Source organism: Diabrotica virgifera, chromosome 7 (assembly GCF_917563875.1).
Source record: "Diabrotica virgifera virgifera chromosome 7, PGI_DIABVI_V3a".
Classification (NCBI taxonomy): domain Eukaryota; kingdom Metazoa; phylum Arthropoda; class Insecta; order Coleoptera; family Chrysomelidae; genus Diabrotica; species Diabrotica virgifera.
Genome location: NC_065449.1, coordinates 119,075,240 through 119,097,237, shown reverse-complemented (window position 1 = coordinate 119,097,237; position 21,998 = coordinate 119,075,240). Strand labels below are relative to the sequence as shown.

At 35.1% G+C, this 21,998-nt stretch overlaps 3 protein-coding genes across 5 annotated transcripts in view; 2 read left to right on the top strand and 1 right to left on the bottom strand.

Annotated features, from left to right (window-relative positions):
• LOC114328838 (ATP-binding cassette subfamily G member 4-like) overlaps window positions 1-21,998 on the top strand; it is a 405,691-nt gene that overhangs the window by 250,332 nt on the left and 133,361 nt on the right. The gene's annotated exons all lie outside the window — the stretch shown is intronic.
• Window positions 9,054-14,317, bottom strand: LOC126888034 (uncharacterized). The gene is made up of 2 exons (XM_050656046.1): window positions 14,178-14,317; window positions 9,054-10,434 (listed from the first exon to the last, which is right to left on the bottom strand). Exon 2 carries the CDS (start codon window positions 10,432-10,434, stop codon window positions 9,835-9,837), a length of 600 nt encoding a protein of 199 aa, XP_050512003.1. The 5' UTR covers window positions 14,178-14,317; the 3' UTR covers window positions 9,054-9,834.
• LOC126888032 (chitooligosaccharidolytic beta-N-acetylglucosaminidase) overlaps window positions 14,922-21,998 on the top strand; it is a 359,195-nt gene continuing 352,118 nt past the window's right edge. Inside the window, exon 1 of one of the 2 annotated variants that reach the window (XM_050656045.1) lies at window positions 14,922-14,928. The gene's annotated coding sequence lies outside the window, so the exon portion shown is untranslated. Of the gene's footprint in view, window positions 14,929-15,071; window positions 15,079-21,998 lie in introns of those variants that run through there. The other variant, XM_050656044.1, reaches the window with a different exon arrangement.

Below are 21,998 nucleotides of genomic sequence, written 5' to 3'. Positions count from 1 at the left end.
TTTTCGCGGATCTCGTAGATACGAAGCGCGCGGCTGGTAATTGTGGAATTTAAATAAAATAAAAAAACATAATGCAATTTTTTTTATTAAAAGAACTAAAAAGGAACACAGCACGTCAACGCGTCACGTAAAAACGTCACATCAAAACGTCACGTAGGCTTGTGAAATGTCACGTGAAAACGTCACGTCAAAGCACGTCACGTAAAACGTCACGTCAAAGCACGTGAAAACGTCACGTCAAAGCACGTCACGTAAAACGTCACGTCAAAGCACGTGAAAACGTCACGTCAAAGCACGTCACGTAAAACGTCACGTCAAAGCACGTCACGTAAAACGTCACGTCAAAGCACGTAAAAACGTCACGTCAAAACGTCACGTGGGCTCGTGAAATGTCGCGTAGGCCTTATTGTCATGGTTGAATCATCATGTAATATAAGACTTGATCAATAAATAAGGCGTTTAAATAAAAAACCCATAACTTTAAAAAATATTTATTTTGTACACAGAAAAATTACATTGGCATTATTTTATTGACAAACCAGTCACGCAGGCGATTCACATTTGTTTCTGCACATGAAAATAATCCAGCGGCATGACATGGGGGGTTTGCAGTAAAACCAAGATTTCCAGCAGCACGAGGCGTACCATCGAACTTGCAAACATCAATAATATGAGGAAAAATTCCAAAAACGTGGCGTTTCTTATCCAAATATTCTGCTTTTTGTTTCCCTCGAACGTAGATACAGTCAGCTGTATATAACAACTCGGTTTGCAGTATCTTATTTATTTCAGATAGTTCAACTTCTCCATCAGAGTACCGGATGCCTAGCAGATTCTTCTCCACGTATGATGCGGTCTTCTTATCCACATTACTTAGCGCATTGAATGGTTTCGGAGGCAAAAAGATGTAATGACTTCGTTTATAACCTATTTCAATGGAAAGTTCTTTAGGAACAAACCACCCATCCACAACGAATCCCTGAATATCTACGAATGCTATTCTCATGATGATTGCTCGTGTACTACTGACACCTCATGCATCTAATTTAGACTTTTTACAATTTCGGTGAGAGGGAAGTACTCCATTACACAGTCGTGAATAATAATACAATAGGCCTTGGTATTGTCGGGAAAACCGTTATTCGCTTCAATATCGAGTTTTACGTCAACGGTGGATGCTTTCATGCTTTCTTCTTGTTTCGAACAATCGATAACGAACAATGCACGATTCTTAAAAGCTGAGAAATCGAGTAGAGGTCGTTTTTGTTGGGAATGTATGTAGCTAGGATAAAATTCGGTATAGTTAAAATAGGCTTCATTGTAATCGGTTTTGCTAAAATCCAATTGCATTCTCTCGTTTGGCCAGTATTCTCCATTTAACGATAATCTAATACTTTGGATGTTGACATTGTCAAATAAAGTAGGATCAGCTGTAATCTTGTCGCGTTTGTTGGTTTGAAAGAAAACAATAACATAACGAGGTCTTTCAACTGATGTGCTAGTTTTAACAGCCCAAACTTCACGCCTGGCACCTCTCGTAATAGCAGGTAATTCATGTAATTCCCACTTTCTAAACGGAATAACTATAGGTTGATCTTGTTGAATAGATTTCATGAGTTCCAATTTAATATCATCATTGGGGAATATGTGCTTCACTCTAAGCTCAATATTGGTAATGTTAATCTTAGCGGTTGTAACAGTTGTAGTTTTGTCAGCGTTTTGTTTTTCTGTAATAACTATGCAATCGTTATCATTTCGAGCTCGAACTAGTCTTATTGTTTGACGACCACACGTAATCAATGGATAATCATTAAAAATGTTGAAAACATGCTTAAGAGGCATCTGTATGCTGAATGAATGATCTGCAGCGTTTAGAATTGGATCCTTAGGGTAATTCCATCCAGCCATAACCATATAATTAGAATCTTCTTGCGTATAACATGTCATGGCACGTACAGCACTTACGATGCCAGGATCCCGCACTGTTTCCATCTCCCTTGCGCTTTCGCTGTACGTACACGAATCGAAAAGGAAGGCACCCACATTATTTGCTAGTTTGACGCCACCATTTCCAGTTATTTCGAGTGATCCTTTAATGCATAACAAGGTTTCGCTCATTGCAAAAAACGAGTCAACTTGATTAATGCTAAATTCGACAATATCATTGCAGTTGAATGATTTGATGAATGGTGCATAAGTTCGGTATTCAGCCTTTCGAATCGATTCATCAAATATTGGCTTACGATAAATATCAAATATTGGAGGCATTGTGATGTTGTTTGAACGCGCTCTCTTTCCATACATTGTAGTCATTTTTTCAGTTTAAAACCCAACGTTTGTAAAAACAATTTGTTTGCGGACGTAAGATGTTGCTGCTTAGATGGTTGCACAACTAATGGTGTTCTGTAGGTAGATTGTTTAAGATATTGCTGCTGAGATGGTTGCACAACTAATGGCGTTCTCTGGGTAGATTGTTCTATTACTAATCCCATCTGCTTTTTGATCTAAGTTCCAGCACCAATGTGCTCTCTTCTCCTCTAAAGTTCACAGGTCGTCCTTCTTGATCGACAGCCAACACAGTGATATTGGTAATTTCACGCTGTGGCACAACAGGTAAATACAACAAATTGTGAGGGGTTTCGTCAATTGCGTACCCAGGATTTGATTGTATGACAAATTCGTAGAGCGTGTGAGCAGGTCTGTTACCGTCAAAGGCTCCGGTACTAATGTTGCATTCAAAGCGTATGCTAGATACTTTAATAATCCTAACAGGTAGATCTGAAGAATGTGTCTGTCTAGGATTTAGTATTACGGGAGAAAACCCTAATATTGTACCAAGACTGTCATTTGGTTGAAATGAAATTTTAAATTGACTGAAGATTTCGCACTGCAACGTATTGTGGTTAGGTTTTAGACTAAATATCATGTCAGGTTTAGATGTATTGGCAGCCCCCAATTTCTTTTGTATGTATTCCTCAATATCGATAATTTCATAACATCCATCGGGGAAATCAAAATGTTGCACTCGGTTATTGACATCGTAGTAATAAAACTTGCAATTTTCGATGTTTGGTATACTGTTGTAAGAATGGAAAAATCGAAGAGCTATTTCGTAATCTTTTTTCGGATCTAATACGATCGGTGTGGGAGGTTGAAACGAGAATATGTTATTCGTGCTGTTTACTCTCAACAACTGCGACATAATGACTGATTCAGGTCAAGAGATTAATAGGTTTATATACAGTAAAAAAACAAATTTATTCACATTTTTTTATTTGTTCTAAAGCAAGTTTACATAAATGACAAGATGCTTGAGAACCGGGTGGGCCATCACAATGAGTCCTCCAATCAGGTCTGTTGTAATGCACGAAGCAGGGAAGTAGTATCTGCAGGTTAAATTCTTGTCGATATTCCCCAGGCAATTTATGCCATATATATAACAATTCTATAGGTTCTACAGTTCGTATAATATAATCTAGCGGTATTAATTTTAGTTCTTCTTCACTGAATCCTTCAAAACGTTTTTTGTGAAACATATGGTCCAGAAGCAGTTCCATGCCTTTAATATGCTCCATTATATAAAAACTTTAGGCATAAATGTCCACAAATGATTTGATTGTAGGTTTGATACTGATGGTTATTATAGAAAATTTTTGTATGTGTACCTAGATATTTAACAAGTTCTTTGGTCGGCTTCAAATTACCAAATGAATCGAAATACTCTACGTCGTTGTTTATCTTTCTATATGCTACCCAATGTGTTCCGCTGTGTGATGATGCATCTAGATTAACTATTGCGCATTCACGTTTTCGAGGACCGTGTCTAGGCAGAGTGTCATTCATGAAAACACCTCGAAAATGTGGGATTTTAAGTGTTTTCGCGTAATGCGCAATCTCTAAGTCGTACAGCGGACGATTGGGTAGCTTTATTGGAAGTTTTTTTTCAGATACAAACCGAATCCGCCTCTTGGTTTCTTACGCAAGTACAGACCTGAGCCGATGTGTTCCATCGCCTTATTATGGCGCATATCCTCTTCCAATTTCTTTTGGGCGTTCTTTGCGTCAACCACAGTCTTCGCCACCCCTGCTGCACCACCGGCTAAAGCCCCCAATGCAGAAAGACCTGCAAATAGGGGTATGAGGGGTAGGAAACCTCCAGATTTTAGTGGCAACACTCGTGGAAGATCAACTGTTTTTCGTCCACCAAGTTTTTTAATTACCGATTTTGCTATTCGTACAGCTGTCAAAGCAGTATCTCTTAACGATGCTCCTCTCTTCATGAACTTTGCAATTTTAGGTACCACATCCCGATTGAAAGAATAACGTCCCTTTCTTCCACGACGACGAGGACATCCCATTCCCAACTTTCTTTTCGTTTTCATTCCACCGGTTACAAGTAAAGCAGCACTTTTTTCGCCAAAGCTAGCGTCCTTAGACTTGAATCGCTCCCAAGCCCTATCTTCCAATTCTTTATCGGCCTTGTGACGTTCTTCGAGAGATGTATGATGCGAATAAGCGATATCGTGTTGTTTACAAGCTGCGTCTAAAGGATTAATTCCTGGATCTCCGCGTGCAAGACGTTTTTTTAGTTTTGTTCCAGGTCCACAATACTGATAACCAGGAATATGAAGCTCAACTGGAAGTTTATTAATTAGAGAGTTCAAAAGACCTTCCCCTTTGAACACCAACATTGGACTGATGGTCATGCATTTGGTGACATTGGTAATATATTGTTCATATTTTTACTATGTTTAACACACGATGAGAGTCATTCAACAAGAGCAGACGTTACCAATTGATAATCTAGATATTGTACAGAAAGCAACCAACAGTAAACATGGAAAATTATTACCAAACTCATTCAGAGCCATTATTTGGGGTCCAAGTGGATGTGGAAAAACTAACGCCATGCTATCACTTTTATTTAGTCCAAATGGCGTCAAGTTTAAAAATGTCTATGTTTATTCAAAATCCCTCTTTCAACCGAAATACCAACTATTGCGAGATGCATTAGCGCAAGTCAAAGGTGTAGGGTATTTTCCATTTAAAGACAATGAAGAAATTATTGATCCCAACAAAGCTCAACCAAACTCTGTGTTTTTATTTGACGATGTCGCATGTGATGGCCAACACAAGATTCGTGAGTATTATTCCATGTGCAGACATAAAGATATCGATGCGGCTTACTTATGCCAAACATATTCAAAAATACCTAAGCAGCTAATAAGAGACAATTGTAACATGATTGTGCTGTTCAAGCAAGACGAGATAAATTTGAAACATATATTTGATGAACACGTATCGCCAGACATGTCATTTGATGAATTTAAAAAAATGTGTTCAGAATGTTGGAGAGATAGGTATGGTACTGTGGTAATTATGAAAGATTTTGCTCTCAACAATGGACGATATCGCAAAGGATTTGATAAATATATAAAATTGTAAGGTGTTTGTTTAGTCGCCAGCAAAATGCCAGATGATACGGTCGCCATTGCCCTTCGCAAGAAGAAAGTTACCGAATTGGCTAGATCAATTCGCAAAAAATATTTGGCATTGAAGTTAGGTAGAACAGATCAAGATGAGTCACTAAATAAACTTTTTAAACCAATCTCGAAGCCTCTCAAGGATATTGCTCAATCATCAAAAACGTTACATCATACTATCACTAACAAGTTTGGACATGTTAAAAAAGAAGAGGTGAAAAAGGAGGAGGATGAGGATGTATTTCTTGATGCACCCGAGGCATCTGATGAAAACATTCAAGAGCCAATCTCCGGTTCTAACGAGATTCCGATGGACGCCACAGACGAATATATCGACCACTATCCTCCAATAAGTCACAAGTACATAAAAGAATATTTGATAAAAGACGATAAAATCGATAAAAACTATGGTCCATTTTACGATAGTATTAGTGGCTGGATATTGGGAAAACGTCGAATAAACTTTGACAAAGACAATGGAGACATAGTAATAATTCGAGAACGGGATTTTGAAGAACGTAGGTTAAGTGGTACGCCAGGCCTATATCACCTTTTATTTTATGCCAACCCAAACCCAGAACAGTATAATGATGAGGATTTACAAAAGTATAAAACACTGCTGATTAACACAGAGATTCATCTGGATACCTTAGGACGCCTTAAAGGTTCCAGCGGAGAAAAATATCATTCTATTATTAAACCTCTATTCAAACCATCTGATGCAACAATGAAAAAGCATGCAACTCGATCACAAAAAGAACTCGACCACAGAACGAAAACAGCTCGGTCAGCATCTTCATCTACGGTCAAAGGAACGGGGTTGGATGACTCTCGTTTAACATACAACGCTGCACCCTTAGAGTATATTTATTGGGATGACGTCAATGAGTTAGTTGATCGTCTTAAACTCTTGGTGGCTTCGAAAGACGCCGGCAACACATCTCACGACAACGAAATCGTGGCTATCATCAATGAACTAAAAGAAGCCAATATAATAGAGTAACTGAGAATGATGGCATCATTTCCATTATGAGTGTCGACAAATTCGGTCATCACTCTCGTAACAGTATCACCCAAAAGGCAGTACGAGTTACATTTCCACATACTCCTGCCGGAAACATTAATGCCGAAAATGTGAAAATTTGTAATGTTAAGGACCCATCAGAATATAGTGATGCTGCAACGAAAAAATACGTTGATAATCTAATAAATGAGATGCGTAGCGTATACTTTCCAATAATTAAAGCCCATGATGCGATATTAGATCAAAAATCCATTAATATAAAAGATTTAACAATCGGACTAAACGAAGTAAGAAAAGAAGTTCCACTGCTCGAGCAAAAGCTACAAAAAATAATCGCAGATGCTATGAATACACTAAAAAAGGATACGGAGAACAATATAAATAAGTTGTTGCAACAAAAAACTAATGATATACAGGATTTAGCCGTCGGACTAAACGAAGTACAAAAAGAAATTCATAAAACCACAGTTCCACATTTAGCGATCGAACTAAATCAAGTAAGAGAAGAGCTTCATAAAACCACAGTTCCACTTCTCGAGCAAAAATTGAAAAAAATAATCAAAGATGATGTGAATACACTAAAAAAGGATGCGGATAAAAGCATAAAAGAAGCTGCAGAAACACTTGCAAACCATACGATGCACGATATGAAGATGGAACAGAGGTTAAAACAAGTGGAGCAAACATTACAGGATATAGTACGTAATATTGATCTATTGCGCACACATGTTGTAGATGTAGATGCTGGTCGTTAATAAGAAAATGTCTACAGAAAAGGAACAGGTGGTGAACGAATTGCATAAACCAGCACGAAAAATCTATCCTCGTCGACGAACAATAATCAAAGGAATCGATGACTTGTGGCAAATGGATTTGGCCGAAATGCGTCCTTACGCACACCAAAATAAAAATTTTAAACTAATACTAGTCGTAATTGATTGTTTTTCAAAATATGTTTGGACACGCCCTCTAAAGACCAAGACTGGCGAGGAAATTACTCAAGCATTTTCGGATATTCTCGCCCATACTCGACGACTTCCGAAGAACCTCCAATCCGATCAGGGAACAGAATTTTATAACAGAAAATTTCAAAATTTAATGAAAAAACACGAAATTAATCATTACAGCACCTACACGATTAAAAAAGCCGCCATTTGTGAAAGAGTCATTAGAACGTTAAAAGCAAAGTTGTACAAGTATTTCAGTTTACATGGATCATACAAATGGTTAGAAGCTCTACCTGTAATTACCGAGGAATACAACAATACAAGGCACAGTAAAACGGGATACACACCATCTCAGGTCAACAAATCCAACGAAAAAGCTATTTTAAACAAGAGTTATAGTCATTTAAAAATTGCTGGTCCAAGAAAATATAAAATTGGTGACATTGTGCGTGTCTCAAAGACAAAACATTTATTTGAAAAGGCCTACACGCCCAATTGGACGACGGAATTATTTAAAATTGTAAAAGTTAAGATAACAAATCCTATAACGTATTTGCTTGAAGACATGCAAGGTATACCGATTAGCGGGGGGTTTTACGAAGAAGAATTACAGAAAACATTAAACCCTGACATTTACTTGGTTGAAAAAGTACTTAGACGAAAAGGCAATAAGATGTATGTGAAATGGCTCGGTATGGACAGCAAACATAACAGCTGGATTAACGTTAATGACGTAGTTTAGGAGGATCTATCTTTTAATCCGCCGCGTAGCAATACATTTTTTGCAAAGAGGTTGTTTTTACCACAAGGAGTAGGGGAATATAAAAGAACTCATGCTTCAGTATCAATGTCAGTACAAGTGAACATGAGCTCTCAAGATAGTGGGTATTCTTCAGGTGGCTCTCAAGATAGTGGGTATTCCTCAGGTGGTTGTGAATTTAGCATCGATATGCCTAGCAACGAAGACTATAATCAAGAATTAGATAGAGCTTTGGAAAATTATGAGGCTGCCGCCAAATCAGAAGTTTTCTACCTGCTTGCAACAAAATACACGTTATCGGGCTATGAAGTACAATGTGGTATAAGCCCTGCAAGATCATTTTCGCCTGCAGTGATTTTATCTCAGCAATATAAACCAACCAGAATATCACTCAGCGCATACGAATGGTATTCCTTTATTTCAATCATTACACAACAACTAATTGATTTTTTCCAATCAACTGATGACCTCATGCACCCAACTTTTCCATGCGAAGAATACTGCACTGTTACCCCGATAGTTTACGATGATTGTAAATTCATTATTGTTAAGAAGCATGGTGTGGAGTACTATATGGATGAAGAAGAAGTGAAGCAAATTGTTGAACTTAACACTAGTGTGCTATCGCCTCGTATGCAGTTGTTAGAAAATTTGAACTTTTGTGAATATTATTATAATGTTTTAGATTTTTGTAAAAATGCTGCAGATAGTTTAAACCCCTTGCAAATATTGTATGCTTTTTGTTCTATAATGTCAGATGATATGACAAACAATGCTCTTAGGGAGTTCATTTATTTTTATAAAATTAGGGTAATTAATGATTTGAATAAATAAAAAAATACCAATTTAGAGTTTTTATTTTACCATAATATATATATTACACACTATTTTACAATATATATACAAGAAAGAGAGAGATAGCAAGTGGATATTGTTATGCGTTTAGTACAAAAGAGAGATAGTAGCTTATGAACATAATTCGTCTCAAAAATCAATTTTTAAATATTTGCAATTTGTAGTTTTAATTCTCTTAGACAATTTACTTAGGATTGTATTCGCTATTTTTTGTAAATTGGGGGGAATCCATAGGGAGCCCCGCATCTTCGACACCCGCATGACATCACTTTTTCACAGTTCTTCACAATTTGTAGTTTTAATTCTCTTATACAATTTACGTTTAAACTGAATCGTATTTGCTTGGGAATCTTAAAATTCGCGGTACATCCTTGCTTGCTGTACCATCGTTCAATACCAATCACATCTTGAGGGAGAGGATGTTGCTCTCCACTTGGAAGCGTAAATGTCTTTGTATTAGCATCAACTACATCCCAATAAATTTTATTGGCTGCTATTTGTTGCAGATTAGCGGGAGTCCATAGGTCTGGTGTAACACATCTGTGAGACATTTCAACGTTCTTCTGCAATAAAAATCTATTCTAAAATACTGTAATGTCCCAATGGTAGGGTTCTAAAACTATTTGGAATTAAATATCTTTTATCGTCATAAGGACTTAGCGCAATTTTTGTTTGTTCTATACTATAGACGTTATGGCTATATGACCGAATGGAGTGTTGAGTAGCAGTTTGTTCCTTAAAAAAGAATCAATATTACTGCCTACTTCAGACTTCTGGTTCAGAATCATCAAACCTGTTATTTCTAGGCATTTCATGTAATGCATTAACGCAAGACTCGTAATCTTTTAAATCGAATAAAACTTGAGTAAAGCAACTATTGCACCAATAATATGGTTGCTGATATACGCATTCAACGATATCATCAGCATCATAAACTTCGTGAGTATGGTCGTAACGCACCAGTAAAAATTTATTTAAGGTCTCATGAGCATTTTTGAATGCAAAAAAACATGATTTACATACGTTTAGGCGATGCTGCTTAAGATAATATCCATTAGCCCATACACAATAACTGGAGTGTTCATCTTCAAATATACTCCCCCAATCTGACTTTCCTAATACGACATTTCTTAAATGTGACGGTATGTGTTTAGAGCAAGCAATAAATTCTATTCCTTTATATGAAGGAATAGGATCATTTTTAGCACTGCTTATCATCGTTTCCCATTTATATAAAGGAAATTTTTTTAATATTATTTTTGTTAATGTCCACGGCAAGGGGGACTGCTCGATGAAATATGATGCTGATACTGTTGTTTCACAGATTTTTTTGATAGACAGGTCGGTCAATGATGGAACATTCATCTACAAAAAAAAATCTATTCTAAAATACTGTAATGTCCCAATGGTAGGGTTCTAAAACTATTTGGAATTAAATATCTTTTATCGTCATAAGGACTTAGCGCAATTTTTGTTTGTTCTATACTATAGACGTTATGGCTATATGACCGAATGGAGTGTTGAGTAGCAGTTTGTTCCTTAAAATCATTTAAACAGTTTACATAATCATCGAATTTTATAACATTTTTTACTATATTATATTTAGTCCCTTTTGCTTTTTTAGTGATTCGACCAGATTGAACTTTAAAAGCATACATTTTTGATCGTAATCCCACAAATTTTGTCATAATTTCTCCTTTATTTTCATCTTTCATTACTCCTAAAACTTTTTTATTTACGCGAGGAATATTATAGATATTATCTACAGCGTAATCGGATGTATCAAATTTTGATAGATCTTGTTTTATTACTTCCTCATATGCATCATGACAGTACAGTTCATAAATAAAGCTATCGGTATCCATATACATTAAATTACATTTATCTGCGCCCAATTTTGGAAGCATATAGTCGTAATGAAATTGGTACATACATAATTTTGATATATCTAAAACAGTCATGCCAATGTATAAGGGTTTATTAAAAACTAGATCTGATTTAATCAGTTCTATAGCTACTAAATTTTCATTAAATATCTTTCTGCTATGAAACCTGGCACTAGAAATTAAATTTTTAGCACCATATCGCCCATTCCATGATCTGACTAGTTTTACTATTCTATGTTTCCTTATATTCTCCATAGTCTTTCCAAATACACTATTATTGGCCAATTTGTATAAATTTCTTCCAAAATCGTTCGTAGCTGCAGCTCTAAGTCGAGTATTTAATTCTATGTAGGGTCGCAGCCACGCAGACTGCTTAAATTTCAAAATTTTATGAATCTTTTTTAAAACTAACCCATTAGCCAGCATTTGTTTTAAATTTCTATAATGAACGATATATTCTTTTTTATTATAAAGTGTTGTCATTAGTTTAGTATGATTTGAACCCAAAGCTTTGCGGTGTTCGGCAGCGAATGGAAAATCTGAGTGCAGATCATGTAATTGGCGAGGATAGTCCAAGTCAACTTGTAACATGTACCCTACGGGAGAGTCATCAGGTACAGACATAACATCAATGTCTTTGACATCCATCCATTCGAACCCTCCGTAGGGTAAGGGTTCTCCCATAGCCCACCCATATAAATTATTGACATCAAAATACATTAAGTATTTTGAGGGCTGTGCGGGGTCATAATTAGACATGTACTTATTATTGGCCTCCGACATTCTACCGCTACATACTGAAATTCCTCCACGAATTGCTTTCTCCATAAATAGTATCATGTCAACGTCACGCAATAACTCGAGGTTACACCCCACGTATTTCAACATACAATCCCAAGAATAACCGGGCATTGTGTAGTACCAGGCTGGATCTAACCCATAAGTTATAAAACATTTTTTGCGGAAAGTTTCAAAAACATCTGCTAAAAGCACAATATCGGTTTTTAAGTACAAATCTGAATATTGACCTAAATTTTCAATGTTAAAGGTATCCCAAACTATTTTAGCATGAGCATACTTCTCATCTGTAAGATTCGTATCGTTTAGCTTATTATAAAATGCCTCTATTGGAGGTAAATCGGTAATGTTTAATTTTTCCCAAGAATCAATAAAATCATAGCAAAATACCCCTTTTTTAGTTATTAATTTAAATTCATCGTCACTTAACCTGCTAAATTCTCGCTTGCAAATTTTAAAGTCATTTTTATTTAATGTTGAGACCAATTCATCTAAAGAGGCTCCTAAAAATCTTAATGAATCAATAAATCGAAATTTTATATTAGTAACAGCATCGTTAAGTGTAAATGAAATGTATTTTTCTTTATTGACTGGAAGTAGACTAATATCTCCTTTTTTGCTTAACTCTGAAATTATAAAATGACTGTCGTAGCCACTCATATTGTGAAAAATAACTGGGACGACAAACAATTTTTTGAAATTTAAATTACAGGCTTGGTGGGCGAAATTTCTGAACTCCCCCGTAAAATGGTCGTGGTCTTTAACAATGATATCTGTAGGAGAAAAACATTTTTCGCATATGTGACACCTTGTGGCTTTACTGGTACTCGGGTTTTCCTGCATTGGTATAATTTTCTTAATTTTCGAATGAATACTTTGAGCTAAATTTGGTAATTCATTAGCAAACCACTCCATGCAGTCAATGCCTCTATAACTCTTAAAAAAAGACAACTTTTCATCATAGCTACATTTTACATAGTATCCAGCACTATACGGAATATGTTTTTGATATTTTTTAGTACAACAGGATGTTTGGAGGTCTGTAACTTTTTCTAACATGCACTCAAAATCTGCATATATGACAAATGGCGTTGTTTGTTTATAAGTATAATTTTTAAAACTAACAGCATCATATTTAGGAAAAGACATTTTACAATTATTCATATCTGCACACATTTTTTCATGTTCCGACAATTTCCCTTCAGTTGAAAAATAATTTAAGCATCTATTGCAAAGAAATAATTTGGCCTTTCTTTTATTTAATTGACCAGCAACTAATTTAGACATATCCGTAATGTGGCAGTAGTGGTACTTAATTTCTGAATTATCATTATCCACTGGAGGTGCTTCATAATCGTTTAATTTAGGAAAATAGTGATTCTGAATTAAAAGAAGATTTACATGTTTGGCAACGACTGTTTTAGTTAATCTAGCTGGATATACTGTGAAAAATGACTTTTCATTATTTTCTATTAATTCTAAAGCAAATACATTGACTGATATATTATTTAATTTTTCAAATTTTGAAATTTGATGTAACGGCATTGGTGCCTCTAGGTCTTCTGTTTTTAGTACTGTACTGTACCATGGGTATGAGGATGGGAGTTCTTTATGTGCTTTAGCTGGATAGAGGGCACTAACTATTGCCCAATAAAAACATGCTTGATCAGAATTTTTTACATTAATACAAGCACGCTTTTTTTGAATACTCTCAGGAAGTTTAATATACGAGGAACCATTTCCAATTTCATATCGATTAATATTTACTTCTAAAGATACAATTCTATTTAATGCAAAACCGGAGTCCCTTTCCTGAAACTCGGATAATTTAAGATTTATTTTATCTTTAACATTCTCAAAAAACCACCGCTCTGTATCGGTAGATACGTCTAGTACAGCATTTTTTGTATTAAAATATTTAAAATTTACAATTTCCTCCTCCCCCGATTTTTTAATAAATTCTCCACAAAAACAAACATTAACTTTAACAACTTTATCTGCTTTTAAAATTTTTCTGATTTTATTTTTAAAAATAATATAACAATCATTTAGGAAATGTGCTAAGTCCTTATGCCATAAATTAACTATAACTCCAGTTTTAATTCGACTTTTAAACGCGGAAACTACATTTTCCCATTTAACTCTATGTTTTAGTTTGTTGTCTAGCCCCATACCGACATGTCTATTGAAAATAATCTGTTTAAAATGTTTAAAATGTCCTACATGCGTTTGCAGTTTTCTAATTGTACCTATAGGCAAAGTGCGTTTTTTTATTACTTTATTACAAGTTTTGATTTGTTTCGTTAAGCGTTTCACCCAAATTTCTTTGTCTTTAGCTGTGAATTTATCAAAAACTATCTTTCTGATTCTTTTGATGAATAACAGTAAATTTTTACATTGTTTAACAATATCCATATTGCTTACCTCTCTCTTTCAGTATTTTCGCTTAGATAATTTTAAATGATGTCATGGGCTGGTACTGTTGGCCGCAGTCCACCAGGCCGTGATAAACTATCGAATACTTCCCGCTCGAAAACTCCTCAATGACGGGGCTGTAGGTATCTGTGACTCTAGGCGGTAGAAACACCACCTCTTCCCCCAAATCTAACAGAACAGCTTGCCCAAACTTTGTCTTCACAATTTTGGCTCCCGTAATGGGTACTGGAATGTCGATCGGTAATTCTTTGAGTTTCTTCACGGGTTTCCTCGCTACGACAGATGAGGCATTAATTTTTGATAAATCCATCTGAAATGAAGGAGTGATATAAATAACCAAGCAAAAAACATTGAGTTGTATTCAAAATCAAAACACGAAAAGATTTAACAAAGAATAATTACGAAGAATGACGAATAATTGACATTCAGCATGCTAACATTAAGTCTTTTTTGTTTGTAGACAATCAGATGTCGAAATAATAACTATCATCTGGAATAAAGGGATAAATAGCAGAGTAGAAAACATTAATTAAAAAAAATCAAAGAAAAACAGAACAGATTTAACAAAGAATAATTACGAGAAAATAAAAAAGAATAATTGCCATGCTGGCATGAGTAGACAATCAGGTGCTAAAATAATAAATCTCATCTGGAATAAAGGAATTTTATAAATAGCTAACCAAAAAACCGAACAGATTTAACAACGAATAATTACGAGAAAATAAAAAAATAATTGTCATGCTAGCATGTCTTTTTTGTAGACAATCAGGTGCTAAAATAATAAATCTCATCTGAAATGAAGGAATTTTATAAATAGCTGACCAAAAACTTGAAAAAACCGAACAGATTTAACAAAGAATAATTACGAGAAAATAAAAAATAATTGTCATGCTGACATGAGGTCTTGTAGACAATCAGGTGCTAAAATAATATATAAATAGCTAACCAAAAACTTGAAAAACCGAAAAGATTTTAACAACGAATAATTACGAGAAAATAAAAAATAAATGTCATTCAAAATGTCGAAAATTAGATAATTACTTAATGTCGAAATAATAAATCTCAGCTGGAATGAAGAGATTTTATAAATAGCAGAGCAGAAAACATTAAGTTTTATTCAAAATCAAACAAGAAAAATAAAAAATATTTAACAAAAAATAATTAAGAGAACACTTACCTTGCAAAACTAGTTGAACCACAACAGTACACTAACAGTAAGGAATAGACTATGGAATAGACCGTCCTGAGGTGGATTTTGAAATTTATACGGTTGCGTGCCCCACCCTATGACGTGTTGTAGAAAGTGTGCGTGTGCAAAATTATATTCAGTTTTATCATTGTCATTGGTTTTAAAAATTCCAACATTTTCTATGCACATGATAAGAAATATAACTCAATAACAAAATGTGGGTATGATAACGAAAATTGCATAGTAATGCGATTAGACCCTCAACCGCTATTTCCTATGCGATATGTAAATTATCTGCTAACATTTATTTTCATTATTTTCAACTAAATATTTTTTAGAGTTATGGGTTTTTTATTTAAACGCCTTATTTATTGTTCAAGTCTTATATTACATGATGATTCAAATTTTCTCTTAACAATTTTAAATATAATCTTTATAATTAAAATAAACACTGAAGCTAATATTACACAAGTCATTGCAAAAACATTATCTATTTCACTTTTCATGTTTTCTTTGTTCATCGTTGTTGGCGCCGGCGTCGATAACATCATTAATAGTAATTGGATGAATTCGCCTTGTTGGAGTTTCCCTAAATAAGTAGTCCGCAGCACTTGAATATTCTTGTCGCAGCTGCTGGCTAAATTCCTTAGGTGTCCAGTCTATGCTGCTTCCCAGTGTTAGGTTCTCTATTTGTTTTATAACCTTATTTTTATCCTCATAAAATAAAACCTGACTTCTTAACTGTGTCAGTTTTTCTCTAAATTCTGCTAATTTACGTCTATACTCATTCAAAGACATGATGTTACTACCTCACGTCGCGCTGTGGCAATCAGGTCTTGCGATCGAGCTCCCCGTGACAATAAGGCCTACGCGACATTTCACGAGCCCACGTGACGTTTTGACGTGACGTTTTTACGTGCTTTGACGTGACGTTTTACGTGACGTGCTTTGACGTGACGTTTTACGTGACGTGCTTTGACGTGACGTTTTCACGTGCTTTGACGTGACGTTTTACGTGACGTGCTTTGACGTGACGTTTTCACGTGACATTTCACAAGCCTACGTGACGTTTTGATGTGACGTTTTTACGTGACGCGTTGACGTGCTGTGTTCCTTTTAAGTTCTTTTAATAAAAAATTGCATTATGTTTTTTATTTTATTTAAATTCCACAATTACCAGCCGCGCGCTTCGTATCTACGAGATCCGCGAAAAACTTAAGGTACCGACCGCGCATCTGCTTCGCGTTCCGCGAAAAATTAAGGTACCGATCGCACATCTGGTATCGCGCACCGCTGCGCCGCTGTGTTCCTTTTTAGTTCTTTTAAAAAATTGCATTATGTTGTTGTTTTATTTAAATTCCAAAATTACCGCGCGCTTCGTATCTACGAGATCCGCGACAAAGGTACCGACCGCGCATCTGCTTCGCGTTCCGCGAAAAATTAAGGTACCGATCGCACATCTGGTATCGCGCACCGATCGATCAGCGCTAGAACGCCGTCACATCGGAACGCGCCCCATCGGACGTCGTCACATCGGAAAGCGCCCTTTTGACACTATGCCGCCATGTTTTTTTGTATTCGTTATCTCCCGCCCATTCCAACGAGCCGTCGTACGTTTAAATCGGACCAATAGCAGCAGAGATACCATGTTTCTCTCTCTAACACACATACTTTCCTATATCAGCTGTGACATCACATACCTCTCTCTCTAACACACAGAATTCCCTATATCTGTAGTGACACCCGTTTAGATCATCTACTAATCCAAATTGCCAGGGACAATCAAACTGCCGAATTACAGATAATGATCACCTTAGCATGGGCCGCATATGGAGCTCTATCAGACATCTTCAAGAGCAACTTGCCAAATTATTTGAAAAGGAAGACGTTCAACCAATGTGTGCTTCTAGTCATGACTTATGGCGCCAAAACATTATCGTTAAACCAGGCCACAGCAACGAACCTTAGAGTGGCCCAAAGAAGAATGGAACGGTCACTACTTGGACTAACTCTCAGAGAAAGGGTCAGAAACGAAGAAATCAGAAGAAGGACAAGTGTCACAGATGTCATAGAGCGAGTAGAATGGCTTAAGTGAAATGAGGCGGGCCATGTAGCCAGAATGAAGGACGAGAGGTGGACCTAAAAAATTACAGTGTGGAGACCAAGAGAAGACAGAAGAAGTAGAGGTAGACCACCCACACGATGGACAGACGACGCCAAAAGGATTGCTGGGAATTGGTTGCAGAAAGCCCAAGATCGACAAAACTGGAAGAAATTAGGGGAGGCCTATGTTCAACTTTGGGTGCAGAAGGCTGGATGATGATGATGATGATGATGATGATGATGATGATCATGATGATGATAGTTATTAAGGTACCAAGGATATTATAAGGGTAATAACGCTTGAGGTATATACGTTGACCGAAAGAGTTATTATCTATTATACCCGTGGTGCCTTCAACGTTGAATGTCCAACTAAATTCTTCTTTATATGCAAAAAAATTTGAATGAATTCTGAATTAATTAGTTTTCAAATAAGTACATTTAGCAGCAATAGTCGCAACGTAATTGTGGTAACCAGGTATTTATTTGTCAACTTGACAGTATTTAACTAGTTATTTAAATATAACGCCCAAGAGCGTTGTTTTTCAAAATATCGCCCTAGGGCATTATATCATATTTAACTGATTTCGAAATCATGTCATTATTTGTCAAATAATATACCAGTCGGACATTAAGTTGATTAATAATACTAGCACTATAAAGGGTACCACCCGTTAAGATAGGCAAAATGCCCTCACTCCCAGAATTAAATTTTTGTCATTTTTTTACGTTCTTTGCGATTAAAAAAATGAGATTACGCGGATTTTTAGCTCGCCACCACCCTTACCCCTCCCCCCACAGCCAAAAACATAGATTTTTAGATTTCAATTTTCTTAGTTGGGTTGCAATTGATTTAAAAATTTCAAAAAATTCACACGTGTAGCTGAGGCTTTTACAAAATACGTCCATTTTTTATTGACCCGTAGGTCGACTGTCAACCTCAAATATTTCTAAAATTTTTTTAAAGCTTATCACTTTTTTTTGAAGATGGCTGCAGGTCCATTTTTTTTTTGAATTTTGTGTATTTTATCAAAAACTATCTCTCTGATCTTTTTCAGATTTTTCCGTGAACTGCGCCATCTTGAAAAATCCGGAAAACTGTTTTTTTAGGGGGTTTTTGGGGATTTTCTCCATTTTATAGACATCAAAATAGGTCAACTCAAGGTTTTGTTGATAGATTATGTATAATTTGAAGTAACTGAGTATTCTACGATATTCAAAAATTGGGCGAAACACTTTTAAGCCCCCCAAAAACCATGTTTTTTTAAGTTTTGTAAGGGTTTTTGCGGGTCTAATCATATTTTTTGAGATCGATACAGCCTGAATATTTATTTTATTTTTTTACCTTATATGTGATTAAAAAATTAAGACGCACCGCAATTTTAGCCGACCACCCTCTTCCCCTCCCCCACAGCCAAAAACGTCAATTTTTCGATTTTATTTTTTTTTAATTTGGTTTGCAATTAAATTATAAATTACAAAAAATTCACACGCACAGCTGAGGCTTTTACAAAACATCTATTTTTATGGACCCGAAGGTCAAGTGTACATAACATCAATTTTTTTTGTTTTTTTTTAATAGGTACGTATAAATTTATTTTGGTGATGGCTGCATGTCTAATTTTTTTTGTGTTTTGTGTATTTTATCAAAAACTGTATTTCTGACTTTTTTCAGATTTTTTCGTAACCTACGCAATCTTCAAAAATCAAAACTGTTTTTTTCGGTGGTTTTAAGGGATTTTCTCCATTTTATATACTTCAAAATAGACTAACTCAAAGTTTTTTATAGGTTACGTATAATTTGAAATAACTGACTTTTTAGGTAAGTATACTGAAAAATTGTGCAAAACACCTCTAAACCCCCCAAAAACTATGTTTTTACAAATTTTTTAAAGGTTTTTTACAGGTTACTCATACAGGTCTGGATCCCGTGAATCAAAAACAAGTTTATTAATAGCAAACTGAAAATTTGTTAATAGCTTAACGGTGGCTAGTCGGACACTTTTTGATGCACGGGAACACTGGAACAGGGGAAGTTTTAATTGTGAAACAGGTTACAAGTCTCGAACGTCAAACTACGAAAACGTCCCATGTATTTTGTTTAACAGAACTTCCAATTGATTGGTTAGCCTTTCATTATACTCTCATCCAAAAATCAAACTGTTATTTACCACCAATATAATTCCTGTCATTTAACATGTTCTACGTGTCGGACTTATTAAAATGCCCAACATATTTGTCGGAAAAACATTTTTTCGTATATTATATAAAGTTTGCCATTGAATAAACTTAAAAACAACCTGCTAGTTTTCACAATCATAAACTGGTCAGGATGGCACATTCCACAATTAAAATTACGTTTCACAATTAAAACTTCCCCTGTTCCAGTGTTCCCATACCTACATCAAAGTGTGTCCAAATAGACACCGTTAAACTATTAACAGATTTTCAGCTCGTTATTAATCAACTTTTTTTTGACGCGGGATCCAGGCCTAATTCTTTTTGAGAGAGCTACAGCCTGATTATTTTTTTTTCCGTGTTTAAAAAATAAGCCTTAGCCCAATTTGAGCCCTCTACCCCCTCAACCTGCCCACTAAAACATAATTTTTTCGGGTTAATTTTTTTCAGAATATCTGTTAGTTGCTCAGTGTGTCCTCAAGTAAACTACATTTAAGAAAATAATTTCAAATGTTTGCAATATTTTTATATAAAGTAAAGATACCTATGTTATTTTGAAATTTTTTAGGTAGGATACAAAAAATAAAATTAAAACAGAATAATCAATTTAAGAAAAATACTTTTAATATATCATATTTCTTGTCGTTTTGTGAATCAAATCATTTTGTTCTTTGTTCATTAGTTTGTATTTAGTAGGTCCCCTAATATTACTTTACATTATACATTCTAATTGCTCGCTCTCGTTTGGTAAATTATTCCGATTCGTTTTTTTTTGCACAAACTTACTCAATTCGGACAAATTTGTTTTAGATTCTTTGGATCAATCTGAGTAAAAAAAGGTCTCTTGTGATTTTTCTCTAAAATTGACTGTTGTCGAGTTATACGAAATTTAAAATTTGAAAAACGCGAAAATGGCCATTTTCAAGGCTTAATAACTCGATTAAAAATTATTATTATGAAAGTCAGAAAGTGACCAAATCAAAGTTTAAAGCCCTCCCTAAAAAAGCCTGGGAGAAATTTTTGTCATTATTTTATTACTAAGCTATTATTTTCATTAATTAACTAAGCACGTATTGAGGCGGTCGTTCGCGAGAGATGTATCGTTCATTTGACATTTTAAAAAATATCGATTGGAAGTCAAAAATACATTTTTAAAAAATAAAAAAGGAATTTTGAGGTCATATGTAAACTCGACCTATGGGTTAATAAAAAATAGACGTGTTTTGTAGAAGCCTCATAAAATTTTTAAATTAATTGCAACTTACCTAAACAAAAAAAAATAGAAAAATTGACTTTTTTGTGGGGGCAGGGGGAGGGGGTTGTTGGCTAAAAATGCGATGGGTCGTATTTTTTAATCACATATAACGTAAAGAAATGAAAAAAAATTTAGGGCTGTATCGATCTCAAAAAGTAGCATTAAACCCGCAAAAGATCTTACATAACTCGAAAAAACATGATTTTAGGGGGTTTAAAGGTGTTTTGCCCAATTTTGAAATATCCTAAAATACTAAGTTATTTAAAATTACACATAATATATCAGCAAAACCCTGAGTTGATCCATTTTGAAGTCTATAAAATGGATAAAATCCCAAAAAAAGCCCCTAAAAAAACAGTTTTCCGGATTTTTCTAGATGGCGCAGTTCACGGAAAAATCTGAAAAAAATCAGAGAGATAGTTTTTGATAAAATACACAAAATTAAAAAAATTGGACCTACGGCCGTCTATAAAAAAAAAGTTTAAGCTTTAAAAAAATTTAAAAAAAATTGAAATTATGTACACTCGACCTACGGGTTAAAAAAATGGACATGTTTTGTAAAACCCTTAGCTACACGTGTAAATTTTTTGAAATTTTTAAATCAATTGCAACCCAACTAAAAAAATTTAAATCTAAAAATCTCCGTTTTTGGTTGTGGGGGAGGGATAAGGGGGTGGCGAGCTAAAAATCCGCGTAATCTCAGTTTTTAATAGCATAGAACGTAAAAAAATTAATAAAATTGAATTCTGGGAGTGAGGGCATTTTGCCTATCTTAACGGGGGTACCCTTTAGGATACGCCTAACATTATAACTTAACACATAAATTAATTGAGTGACAATTGATTTTTAATATTAACGAGTTACTAAAAATTAATATATGAAGATAGTTTCTATCCTTGTGGGATTAGTACTCACCGGAGAGACCGCAGACGTTCGGATACAATTAGCATCTCTTTGAAAAGACAATGAAGTCGTCTGAAATAACCAGACGTTACTTAAGACACACACTACACATTACACTGATTGCGAAATCAACTGTACCTTCCCAATGGCCATTAGTTGTCCAGGCATTAAGCAAAATAAG